This window comes from Hypomesus transpacificus, chromosome 18 (genome assembly GCF_021917145.1).
Source record: "Hypomesus transpacificus isolate Combined female chromosome 18, fHypTra1, whole genome shotgun sequence".
NCBI lineage: Eukaryota > Metazoa > Chordata > Actinopteri > Osmeriformes > Osmeridae > Hypomesus > Hypomesus transpacificus.
In genome coordinates, this window is record NC_061077.1 from 2,628,461 (window position 1) to 2,641,746 (window position 13,286).

At 41.4% G+C, this 13,286-nt stretch overlaps 4 protein-coding genes across 7 annotated transcripts; 3 read left to right on the plus strand and 1 right to left on the minus strand.

Moving 5' to 3' along the window:
- The first annotated feature begins 297 nt into the window (after positions 1–297).
- dnase1l1l (deoxyribonuclease I-like 1-like) lies at positions 298–3,167 on the plus strand. The gene is made up of 9 exons (XM_047040382.1): positions 298–751; positions 839–1,001; positions 1,148–1,236; positions 1,349–1,432; positions 1,528–1,649; positions 1,839–1,951; positions 2,133–2,290; positions 2,573–2,669; positions 2,777–3,167. The coding sequence occupies exons 2-9, from the start codon at positions 858–860 to the stop codon at positions 2,855–2,857; spliced, it is 888 nt and encodes a 295-aa protein (XP_046896338.1). The 5' UTR covers positions 298–751; positions 839–857; the 3' UTR covers positions 2,858–3,167.
- A 246-nt stretch (positions 3,168–3,413) lies between these two features.
- On the plus strand, positions 3,414–6,052 carry si:dkey-183p4.10. 2 transcript variants are annotated; one of them, XM_047039920.1, is made up of 6 exons: positions 3,414–3,640; positions 3,758–5,287; positions 5,381–5,450; positions 5,540–5,588; positions 5,720–5,758; positions 5,884–6,052. In XM_047039920.1, the coding sequence occupies exons 1-6, from the start codon at positions 3,598–3,600 to the stop codon at positions 5,983–5,985; spliced, it is 1,833 nt and encodes a 610-aa protein (XP_046895876.1). In that variant the 5' UTR covers positions 3,414–3,597; the 3' UTR covers positions 5,986–6,052. The 2 variants fall into 2 exon arrangements, with proteins under 2 accessions (XP_046895876.1, XP_046895877.1); XM_047039921.1 differs by having other exon boundaries at positions 5,543–5,588.
- A 360-nt stretch (positions 6,053–6,412) lies between these two features.
- LOC124480358 (emerin-like) lies at positions 6,413–8,537 on the plus strand. The gene is made up of 7 exons (XM_047039577.1): positions 6,413–6,620; positions 6,798–6,905; positions 7,018–7,052; positions 7,143–7,165; positions 7,242–7,295; positions 7,400–7,456; positions 7,546–8,537. The coding sequence occupies exons 1-7, from the start codon at positions 6,539–6,541 to the stop codon at positions 7,766–7,768; spliced, it is 582 nt and encodes a 193-aa protein (XP_046895533.1). The 5' UTR covers positions 6,413–6,538; the 3' UTR covers positions 7,769–8,537.
- si:ch211-150o23.3 lies at positions 8,426–12,739 on the minus strand. Of its 3 annotated transcripts, none has more exons than XR_006957543.1 (8): positions 11,920–12,739; positions 11,641–11,679; positions 11,215–11,538; positions 10,431–10,739; positions 9,950–10,264; positions 9,604–9,753; positions 9,418–9,505; positions 8,426–9,300 (listed from the first exon to the last, which is right to left on the minus strand). XR_006957543.1 is itself a non-coding variant. In XM_047039565.1 (8 exons), the coding sequence occupies exons 1-7, from the start codon at positions 11,951–11,953 to the stop codon at positions 9,468–9,470; spliced, it is 1,197 nt and encodes a 398-aa protein (XP_046895521.1). In that variant the 5' UTR covers positions 11,954–12,739; the 3' UTR covers positions 8,426–9,300; positions 9,437–9,467. The 3 variants fall into 3 exon arrangements, 2 of the variants coding, with proteins under 2 accessions (XP_046895521.1, XP_046895520.1); XM_047039565.1 differs by having other exon boundaries at positions 9,437–9,505; positions 11,215–11,526; XM_047039564.1 differs by having other exon boundaries at positions 9,437–9,505.
- Between the last annotated feature and the right edge of the window lie 547 nt (positions 12,740–13,286).

Consider the following 13,286-nt stretch of genomic DNA (forward strand, 5'->3'; position numbering starts at 1 on the left):
CTCCATGACGGCCAACAGCGAGTTTCCCGGTCCCATCCAACGTCTATAAAGCCGAACAATGGATTTTGGTGTTTCAAAACCCATTGACACTGTATGACTATGTTTAGCTTGTGTTCTGCTCCTCTCTCTTACCAACCGTCTCTGGAGGAGGGGATCCCTCTCTGAATTGCTCCTCCCAAGGTTTCTTCCATTTTTTCTCCCGGTGGGAGTTTTTCTGGGAGTTTTTCCTTGTCTTCCTTGAGGGTTTAGGTTGGTTGAGGGGCAGTTCTATGGGCGCATGTGAAGCCCTCTGTGACATGCTTGCGTGTAAAAAGGGCTATACAAATAAATTTGATTTGATTTGATTTGATTTGATCTCAGCAGGATCCATAATGAGCAGGGTCTATGTAAATTACTAGATCACTTCAATCAATAAGCACGTCTAGAGTGTGAGAAGTGGGAACCGGCTGAGTGCACTCTAACAGTGCAGCTGCAACAGAGTCATGTGGCTCCCTCTATTGCTAGGTAGCACTCAAACTTAGGGACAACACAGCCAAAGTTTTCTGAATAGGACCAGAGCTCATTGTGCTCCGTTCTTTAACGTTTCCAGATAGAGCTCCATTCTCGCTGAACACTGACGCAGCAGATCCTCCAAACGTACCCCTGCCCCCTGTCTTTTATCCCTGTTACCTGTATGTTCCCAAATATACCACAGGTCTGTCATATCATGAATAGTCAACAAGCGAGAATCAGTTACCCTGGAACACTGAGGGTGAGAGACACAAAAAAATATGAGTTTTAGACAAAGGTTATTAAAGGACACATGTTAATAGTTTCATTTTCTGAATTTTATTTACAGAATCCCTCTATGCTGCAGAATGAGGTCGCCAGTACTTCTAATGTGTTTCGTAGGATTTTGTCTTTGGAACATTGCACTGTCGCTGAAAATTTGTGCCTTTAACGTTCAGAGTTTTGGGGAGGCAAAAGTCAATAACAAAAAGGTTATGGGAATTTTGATCAAGGTAAGACTTAAAGACACTGAAAGGGGTTAAGGTTGGAAGCTCCAAAGCTTTTCCTGCAGGTCATGAATTAATGTTGATCATTACTGTGAGTGACTGATTATTTTGATATTCCAGTGCCTAACTAGATGCAATCTCCTGTTTCTCAGATCCTGGCCCGCTGTGACCTATGCTTAATTCAAGAGGTGCGAGACTCCAAGGGTAAAGCCATACCTACACTGGTGAAGGAACTGAACAGGTACTGTATATAGGACCATTGATGAGGTTAACTGTTATTATGGTCCAATCCTCATATTTACAGGGCCTTTATTAGGTTTTAAATAATCACCCAAGGTGCCTTTTCTTTCCAGATTTGACAAATCTTCATATTCCTACGTAGAGAGTAAGAGACTGGGGAAGAAAACGTACAAGGAGCAATACGTCTACATTTACAGGTAGCCTTTTAGTATAAACACATTTCAGCAGAGACTCAAATCAATGTTTTGCCTTTTATTTTTCCTGGCTTTGCTCTCTTCCTTATTGTGTGTAGGAAGGATCTGCTGCAGGTGCAAGAACACTACCATTCTCCTAAACTGGAGAGCAAAGAAACCAATGGCACTGATATTTTCTCCAGGGAACCTTTTATTGTCCGATTTCACTCCCCCACTACCTGTGAGAGCTATGTTTAATATGTAGCAGATCATTTGTCAAAACATGTAACTACTATCAACATAAGGAAAGGCACAATTTTGTAAGGGCGGCTTCTATACTTGCAGTATCATTGATTAGTCATTGCATGGATACATATTAAGAGCATGAGGAATTCCATGAGGTTATTTATTTATTTATTATGTTTTCCAGTGGTGAAGGATTTTGTCCTGGTTGGCCAGCACACCTGTCCCAAAACAGCAATGAAAGAGATTGATGAACTCTACTCTGTCTTCAAGGGAATCTACAAGAAGTGGAAAACTGAGGTTAATCAAATATTTTTTTTACCATTTATCAGGTTTTTTAATCCTCTTATTTGTTCACAAAATCATTTTAGATGTTCTAATCTCTAACTAAGGTTACATAGCAAAATAGGTTTTAACATCTTTTTTCTCCTTCTTTAATGTGTGACTTTGGCCCATTCTACTTCCTGTTTCTCCCCCTCAGAATGTAGTGATTTTGGGAGACCTCAATGCCGGTTGCAGCTACATAACCATCAAGGGCTGGAAAGCTATCCGTCTGCGGAGCGATCCCAAGTTCCGTTGGTTGATCGGAGATGAGCAGGATACCACTGTGCGAGAGAGAACACACTGTGCTTATGACAGGTCAGTAAAAGCACACAGTGCTGTTTCAGTTTTCAGTCAGTAGAAATAAGTCAGGTGGCTGAGCGGTTAGGGAATAGGGCTGGTAATCAGAAGGTTGCCGGATCGATTCCCGGCCGTGAAAAATGACGTTGTGTCCTTGGGCAAGGCACTTCACCCTACTTGCCTTGGAGGAATGTCCCTGTACTGTAAGTCTCTCCGGATAAGAGCGTCTGCTAAATGACTAAATGTAAATTACTATAAAAATGCATATTTGCATGCTTTCCCATACACACCCCAAAATAGGATTGTTGTCCATGGGCGTGAGGTCCTCTCTGGCATCGTTCCGGAATCAGCTCAGCCCTTCAACTTCAAGGAGAAGTTCCATTTAACCGAGGAGGAGGTACACTAACCTATTCAACTTCAGTATTTTTAACTTGAGTGAACTTGAATTTCTTGATTTCACTGTGTCAGTTACATGTCCCTTTTCTCTTCTATGTGACTGTTTAGGCTCTGGAAGTCAGTGACCACTTCCCAGTAGAGGTTGACCTGAAGCCCAACCATCGCTATATGCTCCGACATGAACTCTAAACTGAGGCTTCTCTATGGACCCTTCTTAAAATCATGTTTTTACCTGTGTCAACTTCCACATTTTAAATGCCAAAGGTGTATTCACTGATATCAGATGTTTTAAATCAATTCTGTAACTGAACATAATTAAAACACAAATTCAGATAAAGATTCTAATAAACATATTAGGACATTCAAATTTCTTTGAGCTTTGTGATCTATATAACGGTAGATAAATCCAACTGATTGGAAGTATCAACGAGCACAAGTATAAAGAAGAAATGTAATGCCTTATGTGTACCTTGGTTAGCAGGAAAAACAAAGCTTTTCTTCTGCCTTACACAGAATTAAACCACATCAAACATGACATCATTACAGAACATGGAGCTTCAAAGTAAATCAGTATAGCAAAAAACTAAGCGTACTGTTGTGTTTTCATTTTTAACAATATAACTGTGATCATTATCATTATGTGCATTTTGATTTGTCAATTTGTCCATTTTCTTTGATCTGAGACGATTTGTCAATGTTTTGTGTCACTCCATTTACAGGAAGTGATTTAAAGCGACAACAGACGTGAAACTAGGCTCTCTCTTCCTCATACTCCTCATAGTCTGAGGGGAGTTGCAAATGTTACATTTGAACATGTTCGTGTTTTGTTGTTGACTGCATGGTAGAAGTACTGTCTGTTTGAACATGTTGTTCTGAACAAGAAAGAGTCTGAGCCTACTGTACGCTCATTTGTCGTATTTAAAGGCAGGATGGAAGAAAACTTTGCTGATTTGCTAACTGGTGCATTTTCAGGTAAGCATTCTACGGATCATTAAGCCTCCTCTACTACACAATTACAAAACTGAATTGTCCCTTTACTTTAACTATTTTGTAGTATGCATCATTCTGTTGTCAATGATGTTGTTGCAGATACTTCCTTACCATCTTTCCCAGAGGGAGAATTAGACTTTGAGCCTTTGCATTTTGATGAGTACCTTCCTAATAGAAGATTGCCGGCACTTAAAGAGGAGGATGAGGAAATTGGCCAAACTATTTCTATGTCTGTGAGAGATGTACTGGTGACCCATGAGTTAAGTTTGACTGAAGATAACACAAACAACACTGACGAGGAGACAGACTCAACGGAAGACCAGGAAGGAGCAGGTGGAACAGAGAGGTTTGGCACAGGTGTAAGGAAAACACCAGTGAAGCACCCGCGAGTAAAGACAGTGGTTGCGCACAAAATGGAGGAAGAGATAACTGACTCTGGAGAAGACATAGAAGAGGATATAGGAACAGAAACCCTTTGTTCTCCTGGTAGTTGGTCTTTGGTTGTTCGTAGTGAAGAGGCATTTTGGGACAGAGAGCAGGAGGTCATAGGGATAGGAGTCTCTGAGGGCCAGGCGCTAGCCCTAGAGGGAACTGAACATCCTCAAGTTAGAAACGAGCAGCAAGGTGAAATTCAGAATAACGATGTGACCTATTTTGGGAGAGTCAGTGCACATGGCAGGGTGAAGATGACAGAACATGTGTGTGACGTGCTTGAGAATGTAGAGAGGCAGAGGGAGGAAGAAGAGTGCTCCTCAGATTCAGATCAAGAGGGTTCCAACTTTTCAACTGAACCTCATCAAGATACTGAACAGGCAGTGAGCATACTCAAACAGAATGCCGCTCTGGTTAATGACAACAATGAAGATGAGAAAGACAGGATATCAGTGGTGGTTTCTGAGGTACCTGATGTAGCCATGCCAGATAGAGATGATCTTGTCGTCTGTAGTTGTGTGCAGCAGCACATAGAAGACAAAACAAAGAGTTTCTCTGAGGAGGACCATCAAGAGGCAGGTGACAGGCAGGACAGGGAACAGAGTGACAAAGCGACAGGGGATGTGGGCAGGAGCTCAGGGGAAGTACATGTTGCGCGAGAACTACCGAATTCTCTGTATGATATTCCCGCTGAAAGGAGCATTAAGACATTTGAATGGAGTGTTGAAGATGAGAGCGACAGTTACAAATCAAGTGAGGATGAGGACCAAAATAAGACTTGTGAAGAACTACCACCGGGCTCAACCCATCAAGGTCTTTGGAAAGACAAGAGAGCTGGGGATCCCCTACTTCATAGAGAGGGTGGCAAGAACAGCTTGCCCCACAGTGTTGATGACCAGCGTATTCGTGAGACATCATCTTTTTGCCCAACTGTGACCATTCTACCAGCAGAGCAGTGTAATGCAGAAGTCCAACAGACAGGGAGGTTGGAAACAGACATTCACACAAGAACAAACGCAAACGAACATGGCACTATAGACGACAGTTTCATGTTTGATGACCAGTACAAAAACTGGGGAATCACAGAGGAGGAAGATGATGAGGATGAAGAGAGCGAGAGAAACTGGGAGAAAGAACAAGAAAGAATTGATGCATTCTACAAGTTTTACAGTGATGAAGAGCAAGAAAACATCACAGGTAAAAAATAAAACCAAATAACTGATAGTTAAGCCAGTTTGTGATACTGATTCAAAACTGTGTTGTTTTTTGTGTGAAATCCTTTTCTTTCAGAGACAAAGACAAGACGAGTTCAGTTCTGCGTAGATTCTTTGTCTCAAATCTTTCAATATGACGCTGACAGGTATGTGCAATTTTTTGAATAATCATAATTGAGATGAGAGGTCTGTACTACCTGGTCTACTCTGAAACTGTAAAACTGTTTTCATTCAGCAGTTCCTCAGAAGTGGAGGAGGATCTAAACCCTGGCAAGGACTGTAATGTAAGCGTAATTATACAATTTACACTTTCAGACACTCTTTCTCTCTCTCACACACACACAAACAGACACACTCAGGCTTCTGCGCAGCAGAATATTTTGTCTAAGAGACTGATTTTCTGATTCTATTTCAGTTGGAGGATGAAACTCAGATGATCCACAACAAAAAGAGGGTGAGGCACCTTTTAGAAGATCTATTCAGTACATTGTGTACATTGGATGAATAAATCACTTAACAACAAGCTATTAACCATCAAACATTTCTCTCTTTTTTATTTCTCTCTTTGTGTTTTTGTAGAGTTTGAGCATGCTTAAGTTCATGTTGAATATGAGTCTGGCGACACTGATGGGACTGGCTGTTTTTTGGTGGGCCAAAGACCAACTACACTGGTTGGATTGACGGGAACCATGTATATTCTGCTGTGTACCTGCATGTAAATAATAAAGCAGTAATTTAGTTAACAGGCTACCTGTATTCTGCTTTTATCTCCCACCTATAGAGTATAAATGCATACAGTATTGTTTAATTTTACTTTGAACAATTAAAAAAAACGAACAATTCATTCAAAAAGTTATGAAGTATGTCCTGTTTGTCATAAGCATGGCCAATGTATCTGTGATTGTGCTGGAATTGTATTTGTTGTCATTACATGCACCCAGTTGAGCCACACTATGAGATATGGTCCATGTTTGTTAACTTTAAAATGATCTTTTGAATTCCATTTCACCACACAGGCATTCGTACAAAAATGCTTTTAGGATAGTTTCTGATCTTTACCTTTCAAATCAGGAGAGGGCGCTGTAGAAAGAATCAAATGTCTTGAGAAGGGAAGCGGAAACAACGCAGCTATCAGATGGGCGGGGTCCAAGTTGTTGATTTTTGTAAAGGAAACTGATAGTCGCGAAAGTTATTTTTTTGAATCAAATACAACAACCTTGATATCACCGAAAGTATGTCTTCGCTAAGTAGTAAGTCTGAACAAGAAATAAGTCAGCTGCTGGATGAATATGACATCAAGCATGGGCCTATTGTTGGTAAGTTGCTTCTTCAATCCACATTTGAAACCCACATTGGAAAACACACTTTACTTGGTTGTTAGTTAGCTAGCCTACAGACCACGTCACGTCAACGAATATAGCGATACATACTTAACCTGGATACAAAAATACGAGGCTGCATACGATATTGTAATATTCGCATCACACATTTAGGTTCAACAAGAGCCCTATATGAAAAAAAGTTGAAAGAAGCAATGGCCAAAGACAAGGGCGACAGTAAGGTGAAATCGTCGCCTGACAAAACCTATTACAGAGAAGAGGGTAAGGAATGACCATACATTCACATTGTGCATGACAACCTACTACAGTCACTACATATCTATAGACAAATACACAATTCGCCATATGAAATGTTTGTATTCTTTAATTGCAGCGGAGGAGGTCACCTACGTCACCTATCGATCTCCAGTAAGAATTTTGAGTTTTGAACATCTTTAATTTGAATTTTATGTCAGATTGCAATTACTTATGCATGGTCCCTTATTCTTTTTTTTGTAGATACATGAAGACTCGGGAGACAGGTATGTGAGAGATCTGTTCTGAACCTGTGTTGGTTTGATAGCAGACATTTTATCCCAAAGCATCTCTCTGTTGTAGGACTTCATATACGAGGTCGCGGCCAGCCTACTCTGAAAGGGATTTTGTGGATGAGTAAGTACAGAAGCAGCCCCTCATATTAGGATCAATGTGAACTGTTCCACCGTTGTCTAAAAAGGGTCGAATGTAATATTGAGCAATGGTTTCTTCCTTTACAGGAAACCTTATTCAAGATCAAGTGGAGTGCAGTACAGTGGAAGGGATTTTTCAAACGAGTAAGTCCATTCAGAAAGTATTTATGTTGTGATAATCATCATCATCTAACAGCTTGGTTATGGGTCTGACTTAATGCCTCTGGTTTTAGACCCCTTGTGTACGACACTCCATCATCGTACAGAAACGTGTCGTATTCGAAACCAACAGCAGTGAAATCTGTGGGAGACTCTCTGAAGGGGGAGAGTGGCTCTACAAGGCTGATTCCCCTCTGGGTTCAGATCCTGGTATTCCTGCTGGTCGCTGGTTTTCTTTATCTTGTGTTTACCAACATGGAGTCAGATACGAGGGATCCTTTCAAAAAACTGCAGTGATCTACTGCGTTCAGGCATTATAATTGAACTATTTTGTATCCTAATTTAATGAATGTATTTCGGGTTATGCCATTACATTACTCCTGTACTTTGTTGCTTTAAATATTGATATTTGACAAGTGTGGTTGCATCGTCTAGTGTTCACATTTAGTACAAGCTATGACAGGTTTCTCTCCATACATAGTGTTCCTACAATTATAGTACTTCCTAAAATATAATACTGTAATATTGCACAGCATTGCAGTTAACAGAAACTGACAGTAAGGTTGTATTTTTTATGAATGCATGTTGCATGCAGTTTATCCAAGTGAAATTGGTAAAGAAACAAACAACATCTACATTAGTGTCCGTTTACAAGCTCTTTTGATGTAATGTAATGCCCAGGTGTTGAATACAGTTTAGGTCTAATTTAGTGCCTTATTAGCTATCAGTATTTTTCCTAAGAAACAATGGTGATTCAGCCCATGTACAGGGTGATGGTTTTGGGAGCTTGTGACATTTTGGAACCAGTGTCTGATCAAGGTTTAGTTCTTGTTTTCTTCTCCTTAATAAGAAATGCCTAGTAGTCCCCTGCTATATAAGGTTCATGCTAATTATATCCAATGTACTATTTTAATCAGTCACATCTTTTGTATTCATCCAACTTTAAAACATGTCTTTTTTTATATAAATTCCAAATCGATCATTTTATTACTTAGAACTTGTGGGCAATAAATTGATTGCGATGTATGCTTTTAATAAAATCACAAAAACAGGTTTTTGAAGAACAGCTTTGAGGTGTTTCTTTTATTTGAAATGTGTTTTTAGCTGTGTCAACTAAACATTACAGCACTACAAGTGTATTTTACATGTATAGTTCAATAACCAAGTGAAATATAAAATCCTATCCGACAAACTCTAAATAATAAAAGACAAACATGGTAACTACAAGCAGACAGGGCATTGTACTTATCAGCTTGATGCATGTCGTCTACTGCAAAAATATACAAAACATTTGTTCCATTTGCCATGTATACTATTGTTGCACGTAGATATGCATCCCAATAGTGTTGTTATAAATACAAAAAAGGGAATAACTAATAAATACTGTTTACAGGCTATTCACAAAGAGATCTGAGAAAAACCAGTTTGACAGTCAAGCTATCTGAACACAAGTATCACCCTGTTACCAAGCCTGAGTGGACAGTCCAGAGCTGACTTGAGTCAATAAATGGTTTTCACTGAATGCCAGTCTCATATAATTTAACACTTAATTTTTACTTTAGAATACAGTGCTTGGTCATTAATGTCCAGTCTTGTCCGGTTGCTGATGCTAATTAAGAAACTGGTGCTAAAAGGCAAACGCTGTTTACAGTTCTTGTCTTTAGGAGTAGTGTTGTTGATGGTGTCCTGAAATACCTACAATATATACCTAGTGTTGTTGAGTTCTAATGAAAGACCTAATAGCAAGATGGTGAGTGACTAAGTAAGGTGCTTTGGTACTTAATTTCTTCACCAATCCCCGCTGGGTTCAGAACCAGTTCTGAGGGCTCCTGTGGGTTGTTTAACAGAACAAGAAAGCCAACTTAAAGCTTGAACGCACAATGTACCTCAATTAGAAGCACAGCAACTAGCCAGTGTATACATATAAGAACTGCAGATGCACATACCTTGACATTACTTCCATACCTTTGGGAATCGATGATGTCTGCGCATCCCATCATTTTATTGCTAAGGCAACATACGTGTTATCCACACCTAGGGATCAAAATTGCATTTAATTAGAAGAATGTTGACAAGAATGCCTAATCAAAACGTGAGCATGTGCTGAGTGTGGATGAAGTTTGAACACTCACAAGTTCTGGTCTCTCTCTCTAGTTCAGAGGTCTTTTTCTCCCTCTTGCATAGCATTCTAGCCACGATGATGATGATCACTAAGGCCACCACAAACGTCAGAGCAGACACTAGCCAGCTGATCACCATGGGACTCATCACTGGGTCTGGGTCTGGGTACAGAACAACGCTTCACGGTTACAAGGAAGAACAGTTATGTACTCTTCAATCACAACGAGCATTCTGGAGGTGGCAGTCTCAACAATCGTGCTTAGAAACACCCCCTTGAAATGTTTTTAATGATCAATTAGACACACATGTACAGTTAACACTGATCCAGAGCTTCTTCTCCAGGGTGTTTAGCCTCACCTCTGACAGATATAGGCAGGGGTTGGCTCTCCCGGGAGACAAAAGTGCGCCCCCCCAGCTGCACCCGGTACAGGCAGTAGTAGTAGCCCTCGTTGGAGCTCTGGGCGCTGGGAAAGGTGAAGGTGACCGAGGGGCTGAGGGCAGGCAGAGACTGACGCACCGTCCCATTGGAACGGATGAGGCGCAATTGGAATGACCCCCCTGGGTACTGTGGCTGGGTGGAGCAGGTGATACTGAAATTGTGGCCTCTAATGACAGAGCCTGCCGGAGCCTCGATCGAGGTGTTATACCAGTGGTGAGGGGTGAGGAGCTCCACTGAAGGGGGAAATGAGAAAACCAAGGAGAGATTAATTCAAAACGTTTTCATCTTTCAAATATCCCCCCGTTTGTGTCCGTAATTGCAGTCAATGACATCGGGTTAACTCTTCAGTTCAGACACAGGAGTAGACGTAGGTAATGTGAAGGGTCACGTATGACTCACCCACGGTGATGTTGACATAGTTGCTAGGCGGGGAGCTGAGGAGCTGAGAGGGGGAAGTGCCCTTCATCCTATAGACGCAACTGTAGCTGCCCTGGTGGAACGTCTCCACGTCTGACAGCGTCAGTTCAGCCTGGATCTGGCTGGAGTCCACCCTCTGAGTCACCAGCGGGGTGGCTGCGCCCTTCTTGAACAGGTGGAAGTCGCTGACATGGTGGCCTCGCTGGACGGCGCAGCTGAATCGAACCGCCTCCCCAGCGGAGAACACGGTGTGTGGGGACAGCAGTGACAGGTTGGGCACCAGGAGTGCACCTGCGTGGATTACACGACAGTGACACACTTACTGTCAGTGCATATCATCATCTAGGGATAGCTAAATGTAGCATACACAGATCCATGATATTCTATGTTTAATTCCTAGGAAGATATAACTTATTCATTTATTCAAATATTTTGTTGCTGCTATTGAGGGATGTATGTCTGTTTTTCATTCTTATTCAGTAATCTATATTTATTGTACGTTTACTGTACCTGCCGACCACAGTAAATTCACTGTGTAAAAACACTTACTTGGCAATTAAATTCAATTCTGATTCTAACTGCACATGGTGTTACCTAAACATCAATAAAGTGTAATGATTGATGTCTATGATTGAGAAAGGGAATTTTAGAAGCACAACGTTAATCGTATGCAGCATGTGAGTCCAAGCCTGTGTTTCTTAGTGAAATGCAAATGAAGAGCTCTGCCAGAAACAAAGATGAGTAGAGAGCCACACAGGCCTCTCACCTGAGCACTTCACCCCTGCGTTGTTGCCATGGGTGCAGAGAGAGGACTGGTAGATTCTGGGACAGTGATTTATGCTTGCCTCGTGACCTGAACACTGGACAAGTGATTGCCATATATCCCCACTGCCCATGCCAAACGCAGAGCCACGCAAGGCAAGCTCAGCCAGACCACAGCCCAGCTCCAGGCACACCACATCAGACACCCTCAAGTCCCAACCATGGTCACACACTGTCCACCACTTGTTTCGAAAAAGAATCTCCACTCTCCCTGAACAATTGTCGTAGCCGTTGGCTAGACGGATAGGTATCCCATCTGCAGAAAAAACTGTGAAGTGAGCAACACACAGACTGTGCTTGGTTCAACAATGGTGAGATTTCAAGTACTTATCCTAAACAATTACAACATCCCAAACGGTCCCAAACTCACCAGCAGCATCGACTCCATCCAATGTGACATTGATGCAGCCTTTGTGTTGGGGCATATAATCAAATAATTAATGCACAGACCATTTTAGAGGCTACTGTCTGTAATGCGCTCAAGCAGAAAGATAAACTTACAAGTTTACTTTAAGTCTTTATTTAGAAGCATGCTAGCCTTACACAGTGCTCACATTTAGCAAAAGATGGATCTAACTGAATCTAATCAAACCTAGTATTATGCTTTATGCTATATAACTGTTTAGAATTATCCACGATGAACACTGACCTAATGTTGATAGGATAAGAAGAATCTTCAGCATTTTCGTCACCGTCCCATTTGACCGCAAGACAGGACGCTGGCTGATGTTGGTACCTCGATGCGGTTTTCGGGGTCTGTCAACTCTTCAATTGACTCCAATTTGAAACAGTAAACCTTGATAGAACTTTGGCTAGTTTGGCACTTAACCAACTACCTAGCCGAGAAGGTATCAAAACGCATCCCTTTTTGGAGCATTCAATTCGTAATTCAATAGCACACAGCAGACGCACGTGATAAATTCCTTCAGCCGCTGCGTGTCAGAGTTGGTCGCTATTGCTTTTACTACTAGCCCAAACAGGTAACTAACCTCTTTCGTCCAACTCCTTTCCCACACAGTGGACAAATATCTATGGGTACTTCATATGTCAGCAACTCCATATAGGTTTAAGAAAATGACAAACATCGCATATTGTTAATACTCTTGTAGCTAGTTGGCTACAATTTCAGACAATTTCACAGGCAACTCGACTGCTTCTGGCAAACTCCGCTAACATTAGCTAGCTAAGCTAGCTAGCATAGCACCGTCAACATGGCTAGGGTAGCAGCCAATAACACAACAGGATGATGATCTGTGCTGTATTATACATCATGGAGATGAACGGCGACACATACTTTAACACGAATAAACGAATATGTAGAGTATTTACCCTCGTCATCAGACACTTCACTGTACGGCAAGTGATGGATTCAATCGCCAAGTGTTCTGTTTACGAAACTATACAACCGAGACATGTCCACGACTCGTCGCACTTTCACGTCACCATTCCTTCCGGAATGTTTTGTTCAGACGAGCTGCCACTGAGCACCGACAGAGGTCACTCACAAGCCAAAGTAAGTTGGTTGCCTCTGAAGTATAAAAACAATTACTTGGCATTCTCAGTTTACTTGATCATTACTTGAAGTCTTCGTCAGTTACCTACTCAATCGATGCTGATGTATACTGTCGTTAAAAAACATTTCCATTCCATGTAGATGATCAAGGTATCCTGATAAAATGAACACTGACTAAAAGCAGCCCCTGTCTGTCTGTCTGTCTCTGTCTCAATCTGCCTCTCTCTCTGTCTTTCTCTCTCTTACGCACTCACAAATAACAAAAACTTTTGCTCCTCATCAAAACAAACCTTCTGACTAAACATAATCTCATCAGTCATGGACTTTACTTTATTGCACACTTGTCTGCAGTTGGAAGGCCTGTTGTCCAAGAAGTCCAATAAAACTCCCATTTGGTTTTCACTGTTTTCAAGGACGTCACATAGGCCTTCTTGAGGGTACAATGAACACTTCATTCGGCAGAGAATCCGTCTGAATCTCATGCAGATCAAACAAGCGAGAAA